Here is an 18,958-nt window from a genome sequence, read left to right as displayed (position 1 = left end):
CAACATACCAAAACAAAAACAGAATTACCTGGAAAAACTCAGCAGGTCTGGCAGCATCGGCGGAGAAGAAAAGAGTTGACGTTTCGAGTCCTCGTGACCCTTCCACAGAACTAAGCGGATATAAGGAGAAGGGTGAAATACAAGCTGGTTTAAGTGGGGGGGGGGGGAAGGTGTGGTTGTAGGGACAAGCAAGCAGTGATAGGAGCAGATAATCAAAGATGCCACAGACAAAAGAACAAAAGAACACAGAGGTGTTGAAGGTAGTGATATTATCTAAACGAATGTGCTAATTAAGAATGGATGGTAGGGCACTCAAGGTACAGCTCTAGTGCGGGTGGGGTGGAAAGATTAGCAAGGCATAAAAGATTTAAAAATAATGGAAATAGGAAGGAAAAGAAAAATCTATATAAATTATTGGAAAAAACAAAAGGGAGGGGGAAGAAACGGAAAGGGGGTGGGGATGGAGGAAGGAGTTCAAGAACTAAAGTTGTTGAATTCAATATTCAGTCCGGAAGGCTGTAAAGTGCCTAGTCGGAAGATGAGGTGCTGTTCCTCCAGTTTGTGTTTGGCTTCACTGGAACAATGCAGCAAGCCAAGGACAAGGGAGCAGGGTGGAGTGTTAAAATGGCAAGCGACAGGGAGGTTTGGGTCATTCTTGCAGACAGACTGCAGGTGTTCTGCAAAGCGGTCGCCCAGTTTACGCTTGGTCTCTCCAATGTAGAGGAGACCGCATTGGGAGCAACGAATGCAATAGACTAAGTTGGGGGAAATGCAAGTGAAATGCTGCTTCACTTGAAAGGAGTGTTTGGGCCCTCGGACAGTGAGGAGAGAGGAAGTTAAAGGGCAGGTGTTCCATCTTTTGCACGGGCATGGAGAGGTGCCATTGGTGGGGGTTGAGGAGTAGGGGGTGATGGAGGAGTGGACCATGGTGTCCCAGAGGGAACGAAACCTACGGAATGCCGCCGGGGGGGGGGGGGGGGGGGGGGTGAAGGGAAGATGTGTTTGGTGGTGGCATCATGCTGGAGTTGGCAGAAATGGCGGAGGATGATCCTTTGAATGCGGAGGCTGGTGGGGTGATAAGTGAGGACAAGGGGGACCCTATCATGTTTCTGGGAGGGAGGAGCAGGCGCGAGGGCGGATGCGCGGGAGATAGGCCGGACACAGTTGTGGGCCCTGTCAACGATCATGGGTGGAAAACCTCAGTTAAGGAAGGAGGAGGACATGTCAGAGGAACCGTTTTTGAAGGTAGCACCATCAGAACAGATGCAACAGAGGCGAAGGAACTGAGAGAATGGGATGGAGTCCTTACAGGAAGCGGGGTGTGAGAAGCTGTAGTCGAGGTAGCTGTGGGAGTTGGTTGGCTTGTAATGGATATTGGTGGACAGTCTTATCACCAGAGATTGAGACAGAGAGGTCAAGGAAGGGAGGGGAAGTGTCAGAGATGGACCATGTGAAAATGATGGAAGGGGTGGAGATTAGAAGCAAAATTAATAAATTTTTCGAAGTCCCGACGAGAACATGAAGCAGCACCGAAGTAATTATCGATGTAGCGGAGAAAGAGTTGTGGAAGGGGGCCGGAGTAGGACTGCAACAAGGAATGTTCCACATACCCCATAAAGAGACAGGCATAGCTGGGGCCCATGCGGGTACCCATAGCCACACCATTTATTTGGAGGAAGTGAGAGGAGTTAAAGGAGAAATTGTTCAGTGTGAGAACAAGTTCAGCCACTTGGAGGAGAGTAGTGGTGGGTGGGGATTGTTCGGGCCTCTGTTCGAGGAAGAAGCTAAGGGCCCTCAAACTATCCTGGTGGGGGATGGAGGTGTACAGGGATTGGACGTTCATGGTGAAGAGGAAGCGGTTGGGGCCAGGGAACTGGAAATTGTTGATGCGACGTAAGGTGTCAGAGGAATCACAGATGTAGGTGGGAATGGACTGGACAAGGGGAGAGAGAAGGGAGTCAAGATAATGAGAAATGAGTTCCGTGGGGCAGGAGCAGGCTGACACGATCAGTCTACCGGGACAGTTCTGTTTGTGCATTTTGGGTAGGAGGTAGAAGCGGGCCGTCCAAGGTTGGGCGACCATCAGGTTGGAAGCTGTGGGTGGAAGATCTCCAGAAGAGATGAGGTCAGTGACAGTCCTGGAAACAATGGCTTGATGGCAACATACCATCCTGGTGACATGTCTGTAGCCACAGAAACGCCTATCTTTCCCACTTACGATAGAATCCCCTATCACTATTGCGCTCCCACTCTTTTTCCCCCCTACTGTGCAGCTGAGCCATTCATGGTTTCACGGACTTGGCTCTTGCTGCAACCCCTGAGAAACCATCTTCCCCCAGCAGTATCCAAAATGGAAAATCTGTTGGAGAGAGAGATGGACCCAGGGGACTCCTGCACTATCTGCCTAGTGTTTTTACTCTGTCTGGCAGTCACCCATTCCCTAAGTAACTCAAGCTTTCCCTGGATCTATTGGGATGCATACTTTGGCTGCTTCAGACCTGTGCATACCACTCTATTTCCACTTTTGCTCTTTCTTCCTTCACCCTGCAGAGATCTCTCTCTTCTATTGTACTGTTTCCTTTCACTTTTCCACTCTGGTGTTTTCTCGTCCCAAATTCCAACCCCAATTCTTCAGTACTCCTTGCCCTTCCTGCTCTCTTATCGCCGTTCCAGGTTTGGCTCCCTCTTAGATAAAGCTTTAACTTCCCACAGTGCCTCTCTTGGCATCCTTCAAAGGGCGCATTGAAGCAACCAGTGCTGGTTCATTACGATCCCAACTGCCCCATCCCACTCTCCCATTGACTTTCCTGACCAGGGCTCCCAACGGGGCCTAATCTTGCCAGTCTTCTTCCTGCCCAACTCAGCCCTTGCACAGCTGAACTTGTGGACATTGCCAGTGAATCAGCTCTCATCACCTACATCCCCTCCCCCCACAATACATCTCCCTCCCGAATGTCCATTCATTTGAGAATGGAGCCCTTGCCATCAATAAACCTACTGCAAATTATTACATTGGCATCATGGACTTAACAGAAACCTGGCTGGGGATTGATGACACCTTTCCCTTTAATGAAGCCTCCCTGTTTGGCTGCAACTTCCATCACTTACCCTGTCAAGACTGTCACAGTGGCAGTGTGGCACTTATCACCAGAACAAACATTGGCTGACCCCCTGCTCCTCTGGCACTTTCTCCTCCTTTGACCATCCCACCTCTTTCCACCCACCACTTACCTCTCATTCAAAATCCTGGTCCACTTCTGTCCTCCAAGGTATGAGAAAAATTCTCACCAAGACGCCCTCAGCCTCTGCACTGAATGACTTCTCATCCTCAATGACTTCAAGCTTCATCTCAACTCATCATGCTCGGAGATCACTACCCTCTTACGTTCCATAAATCTCTCCCCCCATGTAACTCCCCAGTCCATATCCACAGTCATTCCCTTGATCTTAAGTCACATGGTCTTGCTAGCCCCACCTTATCACAGACATGGCCATCTCTGATCACTTCCTTGTATCATTGACCACCCACATCCACTTCCCCATGCCCCAACCCTATCTCCTTCTGTGCCTGCCCCAATTCTTTTACAACTGCACTTCCAAATTCCAAACTATCAATTTTTCATGGGTTGTGGTCATTGCTGGCTAGGCCAGCTTTTGTTGCTCATCTCTAATTGCCCTTGAGAAGATGGTGGTGAGCCACCTTCTTGAACCGCTGCAGTCCAAGTGGTGTAGGTGCTCCCACAGTGTTCCTGGGAAGCCTTTGGTCCTCCGTTCAGCATGACATCTCTGCAGCTACTGACACCCTCACCACCACCTATGATGTCCTTGCCCGCAATAAAACCACTCCTCCAGTACATCCCTCATCTTCACTCCCTTAATTCCAAGGGACGCAAACTTGAAAGGATATGACGCATCACTGGTTTAGCCATCCACTGCCAGATCTGGCTGGGCCACTATCATTTCCTGCTCTCATTTGCTTAAACTGCTCATTCTTCCGCAATCATCCTGGAATGCAAAGATAATCTTGGGAAGTCTTCATTTCTCTACTGCAAGCTGAATTCTTAAACCCTCTCCCCTGCTCCCCTCCACCCTTACTTCCAACAGCAAGTCCAAGGAGTTCATGGGCTACTGTGTCACCAGGATCAAGACCATCCGATCAGCTGCCTCTGCAGCATCCTTCCCGTCCGCTAGCCCAACAGGCCAAACTGCCTCTAAAGCTCCTCCTTGCCCTTAACTCACTTTTTCGAGTTTCCCTCCTATCTCACCTCATACTCCCTCTGAGCTCACCTTGTCCATCAGACCCACCTCCTGCTCCCTTAACCCTATTTCCAGTAAACTGCTGACCACCCAACTCCCTCTGCTGGTCCCTATGTTACCGATACTGCAAACAGTTCTGTCTCTTCAGGTGTTGTCCTTCTCTCCTTCAAATCTGCCATCACCCCTCTCCTCAAGAATCAACCCTTGACCCCAGCATCCTTGCAACCCCAACCCCATTCTCTCTTTCCTCTCCAAGTCCATGAGTGCATTCTCACCTCTCAAATTTGTTCCCATTTTTCCCAGAAATCCATGTTTAAATCCCTCTATTCAAGTTTCTGCTCTGGCACAGACCCGAAACAGCTCTTATCAAAGTCACAAATGACCTGCATGGCTGTAACAAAGATAATCTTTCCCTCTTTGCTCTTCTCAACTTTGCTGCAGCTGTTGACACGGTTGACCACACTAACCTCCTCCAACACTTCTCCACTACGTCAGCTGGATGGGTCTGCATTCACCTGCTTCCATTCTTATCTATCTAACTGCAACCAGGGTGTCACTTGCAATGGCTTCTCTTCCAGATCCCCCACTGTTACCTCTGGCGTCCCACAAGGATCTATTTCTTTGCCCCCTCCTATTTCTCATCCACATGCTGCTCCTTGGTGACATTATCCAAAAGCACAGTGTTAATTTTCATGTGAAAGCTAATACACAGCTCTACCTCACCACCATCTCTTTCTCTTGACTCCTCCATTGATGCCAAATTATCAGACTGCTTGCTCAACATCCAGTATTAGATGAGAAATTCCCTGTAACTAAATACTGGGAAACCCGAAACCATTGTCTTGGGTCCCTGCTCCAAACTCCATTTCCTCGCCACCTCTTCCTGGCACTGCCTGAGACTAAACCAATCTGTTTTCAACCTTGGTGTCATATTTGACCCAGAGGTGAGTTTCTAATCGCAAACTGCTCCTATCTCAGCTCATCTGCTGTGGAAACCCTCATTTACGCTAGAGGGTCACTCGAACACATTCTTGGCTGGCCTTCCACATTCTATCCACTGTAAACTTGAGGCCATCCAAAATCGCTGCCCATGTCTTTGCTTGAAACAAGTCCCATTGATCTATCAGCCCTGTGCCATTGAGTTACATTGGCACCCGGTCGAGCAGGGTCTTGATATGAAAATTCGCATCCTTGTTTTCAAATTCCTCCATGACCTTGCCCCTCCCTATCTCTAATCGTTTCCAACCTCGGAATCCTTCAAGTTACCTGCACTCATCTAATTCTGGCCTGTTGCGTAAGCCCAATTTTAATCGCTCTGCCACTGGTGGCCAATCCTTCACTTGTTTATGCCCTTATCTCTGGAATTCCATCCCTACACACTCTGCCTCACTTAAAAATCAACTTGTGCAGGGTTTTAGTTAAACAAGAGCTCACCTGCTGTTATGCGGTTTCTTACAAAAACCACATAGTCTTTTGGGATCCCACAAATCTGAAGCGGCAACAGGGGCAGAATGATCCATGTCAGTTTCCTCCTTTTTTACCACAGGTAAGTTATCCGGGATAAATAATGGTGGTTCATCCAAAGAGAGGCTTTTGCTGCTTCTCCTCTGTCGTGGAAGAATACCTTTCTCGTTTTTTCTGGCTTTCAATTTATCTTTATCATCTTCATTAGAATGCTCCATAATCTTTCCTTTGTCTTTTTCTTTGATATTGTCTACCTGTTGGGAAACTATTTTACCTGTTGAAGGGGCAGGTTTGTGGCCATAGCGAGTCACCTGTTTTGCTGGTAACTCAGTCAGTTTTGGAGTAGAATTAGTATTATACTTAGATGTCTGAATTGTTTTCTTTGACTTATGCCCTGCAGGAGTCATCGAAACTATCTTGTTCGTTGTCTGCATTTTTGCTACCTGGGAAACAAGAGACACCTTGTTAAAATGTTGCTTTTGTGCTTGGTCAATTTTTAATTTGGCATCCTGCCCAACCTGTGTTTTCAAGCACTTAACAGTCTTGTGGGGATGATGTTCATCTTGGTCTACTGCCTTCCGTTTACTGGTTAATGATGAAATATGTGACTTAGATTGCTTAAGTAATTCAGAGGGCTGAACATCCAATTTAGCTTTTTTCCTATTTGAGTGAAGGAAATTTTCAATCTGCTCCGGTTTTGGATCTTGTGCAAGTTTATGCTGAGGTTTCAATGCTAACTTCTCGTGTTTTGAAGCCTGGCTCTTGGACTCCACAGCATCAACCTGCTTTTCAAGGGCAACTTGCTCATGGTCTTTATGTTCAGAAAGGTCCTGCATTTCTTTGTTACTGGGTCCCAGCTGTTGTTCAGTTGAATTAACTTGTTCATTTATATTATCTTGCTTCTTACATACCAGATGATCACTAGAGCCATCAGCTTTTTCTGATTCATTGACATCTTTGGCAACTACTTTTGGAGAAACAGGTCTTTCTACTTCAAGTTTGCCCTCTTGTGTCACACTTTCAGGTTTTGGTGAAAGAGTAACCCCAGCCTCAAGCTGAACTGCCTTATTATTCCCAGAGTCTTTAATTAGTTCCAAAGAATTTGAAATGTTCTCTTTTATAAGATTGCTAGCATTGTTATGTGTGGTTCCTTTATTTGACTGCATGTCAAGGTCTTCTTTTGCTTCTACATAATCTACAGAATCGTTTAATTCAGAGGATATCTGAAATTCTTCATCAACTGGCCTTTGTGGATTTTCTTCTAGTTTTGGTAGGTTGTTTATAGATGGTGTAGTTTCAATGCTTAGTACACCAGGGTCTAACTCAATTGGCTCCTCTTTCTGTTCATTAATAATAATTCTATCCATAGTCGTCCTTTCATTCAGTTGTACATTCTGTTCTTGTGCTACAACCTTCTTTAATTCATCTGCAACTGCATTGGTATTCCCATGAGGAAGTTCACATATATTTTTCTGAAGATTAACATCGACTGTTATGGTATCTTCAGGCATTCCATCTGTATCTGCACCAATTAATGATTCTGCAGAATGCTGCGATTCCAGCGCAGACTTAACTGTATCGTGGTCTATGACTGCTGCTGGGTCATCTCCACAAGTAGCACAATCCACAATTTTTTGTGCACCAACGTTCTCAACTGTAGACTCCTGAGCAGTTTCAGTTAACAATTCAGCTGAATACTGTGATTCCAAAGCACGCTCAATTGGGTTTTTGCTGACTGAAGCAACTTGTGCCTCTAAGCAATGGAGATTTGCATCCTCCGCTATTGCATCTGGAGGCACATTTTCTGTCTCTAAAGCAATTAATGGTTCTCTAGGAAATTGCGATTCTGTTGTAGACTCAATTACTTTCTGTTCCACCGATTCCACCACAGTACGCTTATGATCTCCACAAGTTATTTCAAGTGTATTTTCACGTATGATGCACATTTCCACTGATCTCAGTTCAGAGCTCTTTGAATCTACAGGTTCAGACTGTACAGTATCACAAGGAGTTTCTGCACTACTTTGTGCATTTTCTGACACATTCTGCTGCTGTGGTTTACCCTTTCCTCCAGGTTTTTGTGGGTTTTGTTTTTCGTGTCTATCTGGCAGTTTTGCTGAACTTGCCCCAATTGAGACATATTTTACTTGCTCCTTCCTTTTTGCAAGAGCTAAATTTGCTGGACTAGGTCGTTTGGCTAAGGTACTGTTGCGTAGATTTCGAATTGGTTCTTTAAAAGAAAGAAAGAATCATTAGCAATAATTTTAAACATTTAAAACCCATGCTTTTTAGCCTTTAGTACCTAGCATTGGTGTTTCAAAATACTACAAACGTAGTGTTTATATTGGAATCAAAAAAAATCATTGAATCTTATAGAACAGGAAGCCACCCAGTTTATACCAGATAAATAAGCACATAATAAGCAAATTATATTTGGCTTTTTAAGTATTGTAGATCAAAATCCCCTCCAACTGGGAAATTTATGGAACATAATTTCAAACCCATGGACATGTTTTGATCTCATGACTGTAACTATAAATTTCAAAAAGATAAGCTGCAGTCAGCAGTACAGGGCCGGGCAGCAAGGGGTTAATTCGGACATTTAGTGGAAACACAGTGGCTCATCAAAAGGGTTTGAACATTGACTAACGCCATCAAGAAGTCTGATTATCCAATACAATGGCACAAAGGACATATCATCAAGGAATTATTTAACCACAACAGAAAATGGTACTGGAACAGGGTCATTCAAATCCTCATTAACTTTGGTGCCAGGTGCTGTTACTGTGCCACCTCAAACAGGGTGGAGAATTGCTCAATGAGAACTGATAATATTCATCTGGATACATCTTCCATGGAAAACCCTGTATTATTTCAACCAGCAGGGGCTGATGACACTTGTCTGGATTTTATGTGGAATCAACTAAATGGACACTAGAACAACAGGAAATGTCTGAGTTTGACATGTCCGGTTTAATTATTATAAAAGAAGAGCAGATCTGAAGTTTTGGGCTGCTGTGGAAGAAGGGTCAAGTCTGGTCACCTTGCCTCAGGCCTCCAGTCAACACCAGACAGACCAGCCGTGTTGGGGATCAGCCAAATCGTAGTGATATTGGTCTGAAGATTTTGTAAAGGTTTGGGGCGAAAACTTGGGTGTTTTTTGCCGGTACCTTGTAACTTGTTTCAGCCATATCTTGGTGATACTGGTCCGAGGGTTTTTTTCTTAAGGTTTCAGGAACCTGAAGGTGTCTTGCCTGTGTTTTGTAAGTTTTAACCGAGTCATGGTGACTGTGTGTCGGGTACTGGGAATAGGTCATTTTAAATTTTGGGTTTTGTGCTGTGGGGGTTGTGGGTGATTCAATAAAGCAATTGTAAATTATCAGAAGAAACGTCTCACTGGTCATTCTGTTCAGGCCATACACTTGTGAATCTGGGGAGGGTCTCTGAGGGGAAAGGGGGACCCCTACAGTGTCACCAAGTTTTTTGACGTGTGATGATACTTTATGGCAGAATTTATGAATTTGCACAATAAATCTTAAAAATTACATTTTCCATTCAATCATTTACTTGAAATTAGATTTATCCTGCCCAAAGAAAAGCAGTACCAACTTCACAGTGCAAGAATTATAAGCTCCAGATTTGCTATTAAACACAAACCCTTTAATTATTTTTCAGATCAACTGATCTTCATGACTGATTAAAACTCTGGCACTTTAAAATCAATCTTACCCCTTAAAAATTCTATAATTTCAAAATAACCATTCCAGCAGCATTTTATTTTAAACCACAAAGTATCAAGCACACTCTTAAGGGCTTAATAGGTCATATTGATTAGTTAAATAAAAAAAACACTATAAAAATAAACTTCGTTTTTTTTTCTAGACATAGAATTTGCATTTTGAGGGTCTCCCAATAAATCAACATATTCACCCTGTGTATATTGGTCTAGATGGGACCCAAATTTTTGATAGTCATTAGATGCTCAGTCAGTTGATCTCAGCTAGCAGTGGATAGAAACATTATAATAGCCTTGGTGTCCTTTTAGTAGAAATGGGAAGCAGAATTGGCCAGGATTTCCATTTCTAATCACTAAACACTGAGCTCTGCTGAAAGTAGATGAATGTGAGAAAAGAACAGAATCAGGCTCAGCATTGATAAACCTCATGATCAAATATCCTGCTGACAGTCAGCATTGATGCTCACTCCATATGTCAAAGGTGGCCCTTGGGCAAGGTCGCAGAAGGAAATGGGTCCCATATTCCAGCAACTTCTGGAGCAGAGAAAGTTAGCAAGAAAAATAAGTGACAGTTTAGGAGAAAATACAAAAAAACAATAGTTTCAGAGAATTCGCCATGTACATAAAGTTTAAGGACGGCTTTTAAATTGTGAGATAGGCAATCCTTTAACCTAAAACCTAGCAAGACTGGACCATTAGACATTTCATTGAACTGGATTACTGCTAAAGCTTAAGCCACCAACAGGTCTTTTTGTGTGAAGAATGCACTATAATAAATGCACCTCAGAAGACTTCATAGCCCAGAGAGGAAAATAATTGTAGATGGGACACTAGGCAATAGGAGTAAAAGGAAAGGTTTTGAGAAGATATGAAAACAGTAAAAGGGGTGGGCACAACGATTTAGGGAGGGAGTTCCAGAAGGCAGGGCGTAGTGAATAATTTAACGAAAGCTAATCAAACTGAAGTGTTAACTATGTTTCTCTTCACAGGTGCTGCCTGACCTCTTGAATACTTCGGACATTATCTGTTTTTATATTGGATTTCCAGCATCTGCAGTATCTTGCTTTTCCATAGTGAATAATCAGTGACCAAAATGGAATGGAATGAGAATGCACTCATACTGTTCACCAAAAGTAAGTATATAAATAAAGTGCACAAAGAATGGAAGCGAAAAGCAGTCTAATGTTACAAGTGATGGGAATGAGAAGCACTACACAGGGCTTACAGGAAGTTACAGAAAAATAATTTATTAGCATACCTTTAAATTAGACAAGTAAAAAAAACTCCAATTAGTAGTTTAAAATTTAGTGCACAGGTCATTCTTCACACATTAAACATAAAAGGAACCTAAACAAAAATGATGTTAACCAAAATAGGTAGTAAAAGTAGAAAACAGAATTATGCTCATGTAATATTGCTATCACCTAAAATGCTATAAGTACATTTCAATTTACAAATTTGAATATTTAACCAGACCTGAAATTCTGCAAAAAGGAAACCATGGTTATCCAACTTATTGGAGTCCTTTGAGGAAATAACATGTGCTGTGGATAAAGGGGAACCGGTGGATGCACTGTACTGTACATTTGATAAAGTGCCACATCAAAGGTTTTTGCAGAAAATAAAAGCTCATGGGATAGGGGATAACATATTGGCATGGAATGCCAATGGAATTTTATTGCTAAAGGAATAGAGTATAAAAATAGGGAAGTGTTGTTGCAACTGTACAAGGCATTGGTGAGACCGCACCTGGAGTACTGTGCACAGTTTTGGTCCTCTTACTTGAGAAAGGATGTAGTTGCATTGGAGGCGGTTCAGAGGTTCACTAGATTGATTCCAGAGATGCGGGGCTTGTCTTATGAGGAGAGATTGAGCAGTTTAGGCCTATACTCGCTAGAGTTTAGAAGGATGAGAGGAGATCTAATTGAGGTATATAAGATGCTTAAAGGGATAGACAAAGTAGGTGTGGAGCAGATGTTTCCCCTTGTGGGGCATTCTAGAATGAGAGGCCATAGTTTTAGGCTAAGGGGTGATTGATTTAAATCAGTGATGAGGAGGAATTACTTTTCTCAAAGGGTCATGAATCTGTGGAATTCACTAGCTCAGAGTGCAGTGAATCCCAGGACGCTGAATAAATTTGAGATAGACAGATTTTTAATTAATAATGGGTTAAAAAGTTATGGGGAGAGGGCGGGAAATTGGAGTTGAGGCCGAATTGAGGTCAGCCATGATCATATTGAATGGTGGGGCAGGCTTTAGGGGCTAAATTGCCTATTTCTGTTCCAAGTTCTTATGTTCTTATGGATAGAAGATTGGCTGGCTAACAGGAAGCAGAGAGTAGGCATAGATGGGTTTTTTAGGTTGGCAAAATGTAACCAGTGGTGTGCACAGGGATCAGGGCTGGGACCTCTACTGTTTACAATTTATATAAATGACTTGAATGAAGGGATGGATGGGATGGCTGCCAAATTTGCTGATGACACAAAGATAGGTAGGAAAGTAAGTTGTGAAGAGGACAGAAGGAGGCTACAAAAAGATATAGATAGGTTAAGTAAGTGGGCAAAGATCTGGCAAATGGAGTATAATGTGGGAAAATGTGAAATTGTCCATTTTGGCAGGAAGAATAAAAGAGAAGCATATTTTCTAAATGGTGAGAGATTGCACAGCTTTGAGGTGCAGTGGGATTTGGTGTCTCAGTGCATGAATCACAAAAGGCTAGTATGCAGGCACAACAAGTAATTAGGAAAGCTAATAGAATGTTATATATATTGCGAGGGTAATTGAATACAAAAGTAGGGAGGTGATGCTTCAGTTATACAGAGCACTAGTGAGACCACACCTGGAGTACTGTGTACAGTACTGCTCACTTTATTTAAGAAAGGATGTAAATGCGTTGGAAGCAGTTCCAAGAAGGTTTACCAATCTAATACCTGGAATAGACAGGTTGTCTTATGAGGAAAAGTTGGATAGGCTAGGCTTGTATCTGCTGGAGTTTAGAAAAGTAAGAGGCGAGTTGATTGAAACATATAAGGTCCTGAGGCATCCTGACAGGGTGGATGTGGAGTGGATGCTTTTTATGTGGGAAAATCTAGAACTAGGGGTCACTTTTTAAAGATAAGGGTTCGCCCATTTACAACAGAGATGAGGCAAAATTGTTTCTCTCAGGGGGTCGTGAGTCTTTGGAACTCTCTTCCTTAAAAAGCTGTGGGAGCAGAGTCTTTGAATATTTTTAAGGCAGGGCTAAATAGATTCTTGATAAGCAAGGGGATGACAGATTATTGGGGGTAGGTGGGATGCAGACTGAAGTTATCAGATCAGCCATAATTTTATAAAATGGCGGAGCAGGCTCGAAGGGTCCAATGGCTGACTCTAACTCCTTGTTCGTATGTTTTACAGATGTTGCATTTTAACATAAAAGTAAACTAGATAAAAGGAGAAAATCCAGAAAAAAATTTAATGGCATCTTACCCTGGGCCAACAAACGTGGAGATTTGCGAGGCGATTGCACAGCAGATTTTTGACATTTACCCTTTGCTTTTCTGCTGGATAATTCTGATGAATCTTCTTCCTCCATAGTATCAAGGTCACTTTCCTTTATGTCGCTCTCATCAGTGAGCTCAAGTTCAGCAACTGAAAAAATGAAAAGGAGAAAACCTTGTGTGATTTATACCATAGTAGCAAATACAAGAGTCCTTCTAAAGCTAGCCTTTCTGTGTACTAAATTTACAACTAAAGATAGCAATCTATGACTGGCAATAAAATAGCAGAACGCACTTTTATTATTCGGCACTTTATTCCACAAACTAATATACAGAAGAGACAATTTTATAGGTTACACAGTGACCCATCACCTCATCCAAAGAGGTGAATGCCAACTAGAAATCCTGAAGCTGCTTTAAGCTCCACCATATACTGCCATTAGAAGCCAAAGTCTACTCAATCGGTGCAAAATTCTTACCTATTCTTAAAAGGGTGGCAGTTACCAATATCTGTATTTTAAAACTTTATATCTGTATGCACTGCACGTCTATAAAATATTCTAGGAAGATCTTTGGGAATCTTGCCAACTTTACCATTATACATTACTGTGTCCACATTTCTAACAGGAAACATATATGTAAGTTTTCCATACTAAAATTACATCCTCCTGCTGATGGTACCACCAAGAACCTGCTTTAGCGTCCAGCTCCTCAGCCTGTACTGCAGAGAAACTCTGGTACTTTAATCAGCTCTACTGCATCCCAAATTGCCAATTTTGTCTTTTAACTATATTTAAGAATTAAAATATAAGTGACAAAATGTATGATGCAAAATGCAGACGAAATTACATTTGTACTCCTTGATTCAATTGTCCCCCACTCTCTAGCCCCAATTCACCTGAAGACTATATTTGATTTTGACTCAGTGTGTAACATTATTGGAGATCTAGTAGTTACTAATGTCTTAGTGACCTTTCCATTATTGTATTTTACAGTAAGAAAAGCTGATCATAAGCAGCAAGAATGCAAACTTCCAGATGCAACAACAGGAAGTTCTAAACAAACTGTTGGACACGATATCATGTTCCAAATCATATCGTATTGCTGGAGTTCTGTAATGTGCATGAAGTCAGGAAGCAGACATCTTGCATAAATTGTAAAACACAGCAGCACACAGAGACAAGCATACCATAAAGTGCGCATACATTCCCAATTGTAGGAATTAGGTGCAGCATGTCATCTTTATACTTAACTTCTTGGTTGCAATGTCTATGCGAATGGTGAATGTAATGACAAATAAACCAGACAGATAATAAATGGATCATATTCAGACATGGAACATAAGGAATGCACTTGTCATTCCCTGGCAAGATCCCAAGGGAGCTATCTTGGACAAGAGCGTGTTTTAGCCAGAGTTTTACAGCAAAACTTAAGAATGGCAACAATGCCCTTTCTAGATGATGTGACATGGTGAATGATTTAATGCCTCCTGTCCAACCACAAAATTGCAATATCTCTACTTAACCAAAACAAAAAAATTATTCCTCCTATCATTCACAGGCCACCATGTTCTCAGGAAAGTTAACACACACTGCCAATCTGCCCACCAAAACCTATAAACAACAAATGTCCTGCCCAAAGACACACCCCTGAGCAACAATAGAGAGAGACAGCACCCAAAAGCCCCAACAGATGTCCACTCTTACGCTGGATAAGCAACAGTTTTAACTCCACACTGTTATCAATACATTTTTTTCAATTTTCCTTCTCCACTTTGCCAGCACCCCCCATCCAATCTGGGTTGTGATACAGTTCCACAGCTGTCAGCAACCCTTAGCTACCTGACTATTCTTTACAATATACTCAATTAAATGGGGGAAGTCACACTAAAGTACAATTCTGCCCTACCACCACAGTTCAATTGAGCTTGCACACTTTCCAGGGATCAGGCATAGGAACCATAGTTGTTTTCTCTTCCCCTCCCTAACACGTGTGCTAAACCAAATGTAATGCCACAGTACCATCAACCAAATTGAAATCAGCTAACTCAGCACCTTTCTGGTTTGTCACTCAATTACCAACTAAGCCACTGGAATCACACCACCACCCCCAAGCTCCACTGTTTAAGATACAGAATAGCTTCAAAGTTTTCTAACAATCTGATGCCTGTTTATAACCAGTAATTCAACACTAATGTTTACACATTATTGGAGGTTGCAGTTTTAAGGATATTTACAATGAAGTTAAACTGTTATTCCAAATGTGACACCTGGGAAAAGTGGAATCCCCAAAAAAGCTGTGGTAATGCACAAAATCCTCAATTTTGCATACTTACTATAGTCAGCAAGCCCATTTTCAAAATAAACAGAGAATGTGAACAAATTCTATTTCGTTAGGAGTAGGGAGTTTTAAGAAAATAGGTTGGGGGAAAAAACATTTCAAAATGTGCCAATTTTTTAGGTCATTTTCCAGTCAACATATGACCATTTTCAACAAGTTATTTTCTAAATACATTCCAACATAAAAATACAATTAGCTGCCAGTTTTTCTTACAGAAAATTAAATTCTTCCGTCAGCTATAAACACACCTTTAAAAAAGGAATTTATACCAAGTATACTTTACTTCAGAAGTATGCCCAGGAGAGGCAAGACAAATAATAAAGCACTAACCAACAGTATAAAACAGTTTAAAAAATGAATTCTATATTAAGTGCACCTCCTTAATATTGGTTATAACGTACATTAGCTCCATTACATGCACAGTGGCATGTTTTATTCTGTGTATTCTTCAATATAATTTCCTTTAAAACTGTTAAATTATAAGCTTCTAGAGCTTAGAAAACAGTAAATGACTGCTGAATGGATAAAACCAATTGCTGGCATGACTAATGAGTTACATTATGAAACTATTTTAGTCTAAATTACGGACACATATACTTTGAAGAAAGGTTAAATAATTATACAAGCTACCCTTACATTGCAATTCTGAATTCAACTAGAAGAGTATAACATGGCTGAGTTTGTCACTGCCAGACGTGTTGATAGCTCCAATGCAATATCTTTTTTATTTTTCAAATAGCAATAACTGATCTGCTGTGATTATTTGGTTCCCCCCAACCTACTCCCCTGATAATAACTTGAACCCAACTTTAATAGGATTCACTACATTAAATATTATAATTGTGTTTATTTCCAAGCTACCATAGACATGGGAAGGTCAAACAAGGCAAAGGAATAAACAATAAATGAGAGGATATTGAGAGGCGTAGAAGGCCTTGGAGTGCATGTCCACAGATCCCTGAAGGAGCAAGGCAGGTCGATAAGGTGGTTCAGAAGGCATATGGAATACTTTCCTTTATTAGCCGAAGCACAGATTATAAGAGCAGGGGGCTTATGGTGGAGCTATATAAAACACTAGTTAAGCTACAACTTGAGTACTGCTTGCAGTTCTGGTCAACTCGTTACTGAAAGGATGTAATTCCACTGGAGAGGATACAGAGACTTATAAGGATGTTGCAGGACTGGAAAATTGCAGCTATGTGGAAAGATTGAATAGGCTGGGCCTGTTCTCCTTGGAACAGAGGAGACTGAGGGGAGATTTAATTCATGTGTTCAAGGTTATGAGAGTCCTGGATAGAGTGGATGGGAAAAACCTGTTTTCCTTAGCAGAAAGGTCAGTGACTAAGGGCCATAAATTTAAAGTGATTGCTAGAAGGATTAGAAAAGAGATAAGGGGGTCTGGAAACCCTCAACTCATTTAATAGGTGTCTGGATATGAGCATGAAGCCCCATAACCTCCAGGGCTACAGAACAAGTGCTGGAAAATGGGATTAGGCTGGATGACTCATTTTTCAACTGGCTCAAACACGAAGCGCACAGTGGCCTCTTTCTGGGCTGTAAATTCTTCCACAGATTCTGAATTTTCTAAATATTTGAAAAGGAGGAATGTGCAGGGATATGGGGAGAGAGTGGGGGAGTGGCAGTACACGAATTAGCCCTTAGGAGAGGCAGCATAGACATGATGAGCCGAATGGATAACATAAAAGCTGAATAATTCTATGCTGCAAGGACAGACAACACAAAATTGGAAATAAACTTCAATATGCCAACAAAACAATAATTCACCAGGTTCTCCCAACATACCTGCTGGCAATAACAGGAGTTCCCTAATCTTGCATGCTAATTTACTTTTTAAAATCTCGCCATAATAAAAGCAGATTTTTCCCAATGCAAAATCGGTTAAATAATCCCTTGAAAACTCAGAGCTGCCTTCAGAGATTCTGACGTTGTGCAAGTGGCATTGTGAAAAGGAAGACTTGGGGAAAGGGGAGAGGGGGAAGTGGGAGGAAACCCTGTCCACCCATTCATACAAATACTAAATGGCTACATCAGCCTACATGGCTTTTGCAGGCACCGCAGCCAAAAAGTAAGTTAGACCTACCTGTTGAGCAAGTTAGCTGAAAGTTGCCATCTTCATTATCTGAAAAGGGCAGGCTGAACTGTGCACTAGCAGATCCTAGCATAGGATCTTTGTCACTCAGCATGTTTCTTAAAGAACCTCCCAGGATGTCTGGTTCTGTGCCACAATCACAAACTTCACTTTCTAAGTCTGGCTCTAAAATCAGACTGTCATCCAAGTGGTCGGTGGCTATCAAGGGATTAAATATATCAACAATATCCATGAAGACATCCACTCGGACTCCTGCACAGATAAAAAGCATGACATATTTCAGATATTAATTGCAGTGCATTCCTAAGTTCCTCTAACAGGGTTCAACATTTTCACTAGATTTATATTCAAACAGCAAATTTTCTTTACTAGAATATGGCAAAACAAAGACTAAACCAGGATAACATAAAAGTTGAATAATGGAAGCCTATCACTGATTTAGCAATCGGATTAACCACTTTATGTGGGATTGTAGGACTAGCAGAAGTAAATAATCCAATGTTTGACAGTCAGAAACCATTGAGTTAATCAAGCTGTTCCAGAAGCATCTGGTCTTGGGGCAATTCTCCATGTCATTTCAGCCCCTGTTTTTCTGTCCCTTTTCTGTCTCAATCAATCTACACATCCTCCCCGCCCCAGATGGCAACAATGCAACATATTCCCAAATCTATGATCTTTTGAGCTGGCCCTAAGTGGAAAACAGGAGTTTTCATCAACTATTTACCAACTTCCTGGGGCGGGGGCAGACAAAGACCTTATCTCCTGTTCTTAGGCAGAAAATTCTGTAGTGATGAAGCAGCTTCTACATATCATTTAAGAATAGTTCAAGCATTGCGAGAGATTCCTATTGGGTCAATGAATTTACATAAGATGTCAAGCAGGTGCAGCTTTCACAGCCTATCAACACGCTTGCACTCAGCATCAAACTTCCCATGTAAATAATGGAAAATTAAGGAACATACACGAAGGGAACAGTCACACATTGAACTGTACCCCAATAATTCTTACAGGGTCAAAGTCAGTGAAAAAATAAAAAGGAAATAGAAAATGAAACAAAAATAGCAGGAACTCAAATAAGCAGAATGAACTGAAAATAATTTTTTTTTATTTCTAAAAGAAATTGTACTGTTTTGTCATACACAAAACTTGTTACACTTTGTACACCGCAAATTGTGTTAAAGCTAATATAATTCCCCTTGTTTTCTCTTTTATTCAACTGATGTGATATGGCAATCATGTATGAAAATTTAAGTATAAAATAGTAATTAGAACATTAGAAATAAAAGCTAATATTACTGATGGAAATAGCTTATAAAAAACTTCACTGGATTTAAGCTGTAGCCATGGCACATCACTTCTTGCAGACTGGGGTTGGACAAATGGATGGAACATGGTCACCATCAAATGGAACAGAGGTGTGTATGAAAGTTATTTGAAATGTTAATTTAACTCATTGGCAGATGGGAAGGTAGTCTGAAAGCACATGTAAGGATTTTAAAATGACGAGGAAACATTTGAATCTACATGCACAAGTACTGTTTAATAGACAAAGATATTTAAATATTAAATAAT

General features: G+C 41.6%; 1 protein-coding gene across 1 annotated transcript in view; it reads right to left on the bottom strand.

Annotated features, from left to right (window-relative positions):
• phf3 (PHD finger protein 3) overlaps window positions 1-18,958 on the bottom strand; it is a 133,952-nt gene that overhangs the window by 106,249 nt on the left and 8,745 nt on the right. The window contains exons 2-4 of the mRNA XM_041187764.1: window positions 17,378-17,638; window positions 12,926-13,087; window positions 5,692-7,951 (exon numbers count right to left, since the gene is read on the bottom strand). Of these exons, the coding sequence (XP_041043698.1) occupies window positions 5,692-7,951; window positions 12,926-13,087; window positions 17,378-17,638 (2,683 nt within the window). The remainder of the gene's footprint in view (window positions 1-5,691; window positions 7,952-12,925; window positions 13,088-17,377; window positions 17,639-18,958) is intronic.

The sequence above is a fragment of the Carcharodon carcharias genome, chromosome 5 (assembly GCF_017639515.1).
Source record: "Carcharodon carcharias isolate sCarCar2 chromosome 5, sCarCar2.pri, whole genome shotgun sequence".
NCBI classification, from domain to species: domain Eukaryota; kingdom Metazoa; phylum Chordata; class Chondrichthyes; order Lamniformes; family Lamnidae; genus Carcharodon; species Carcharodon carcharias.
This window is presented reverse-complemented; position numbering and strand designations above follow the sequence as displayed.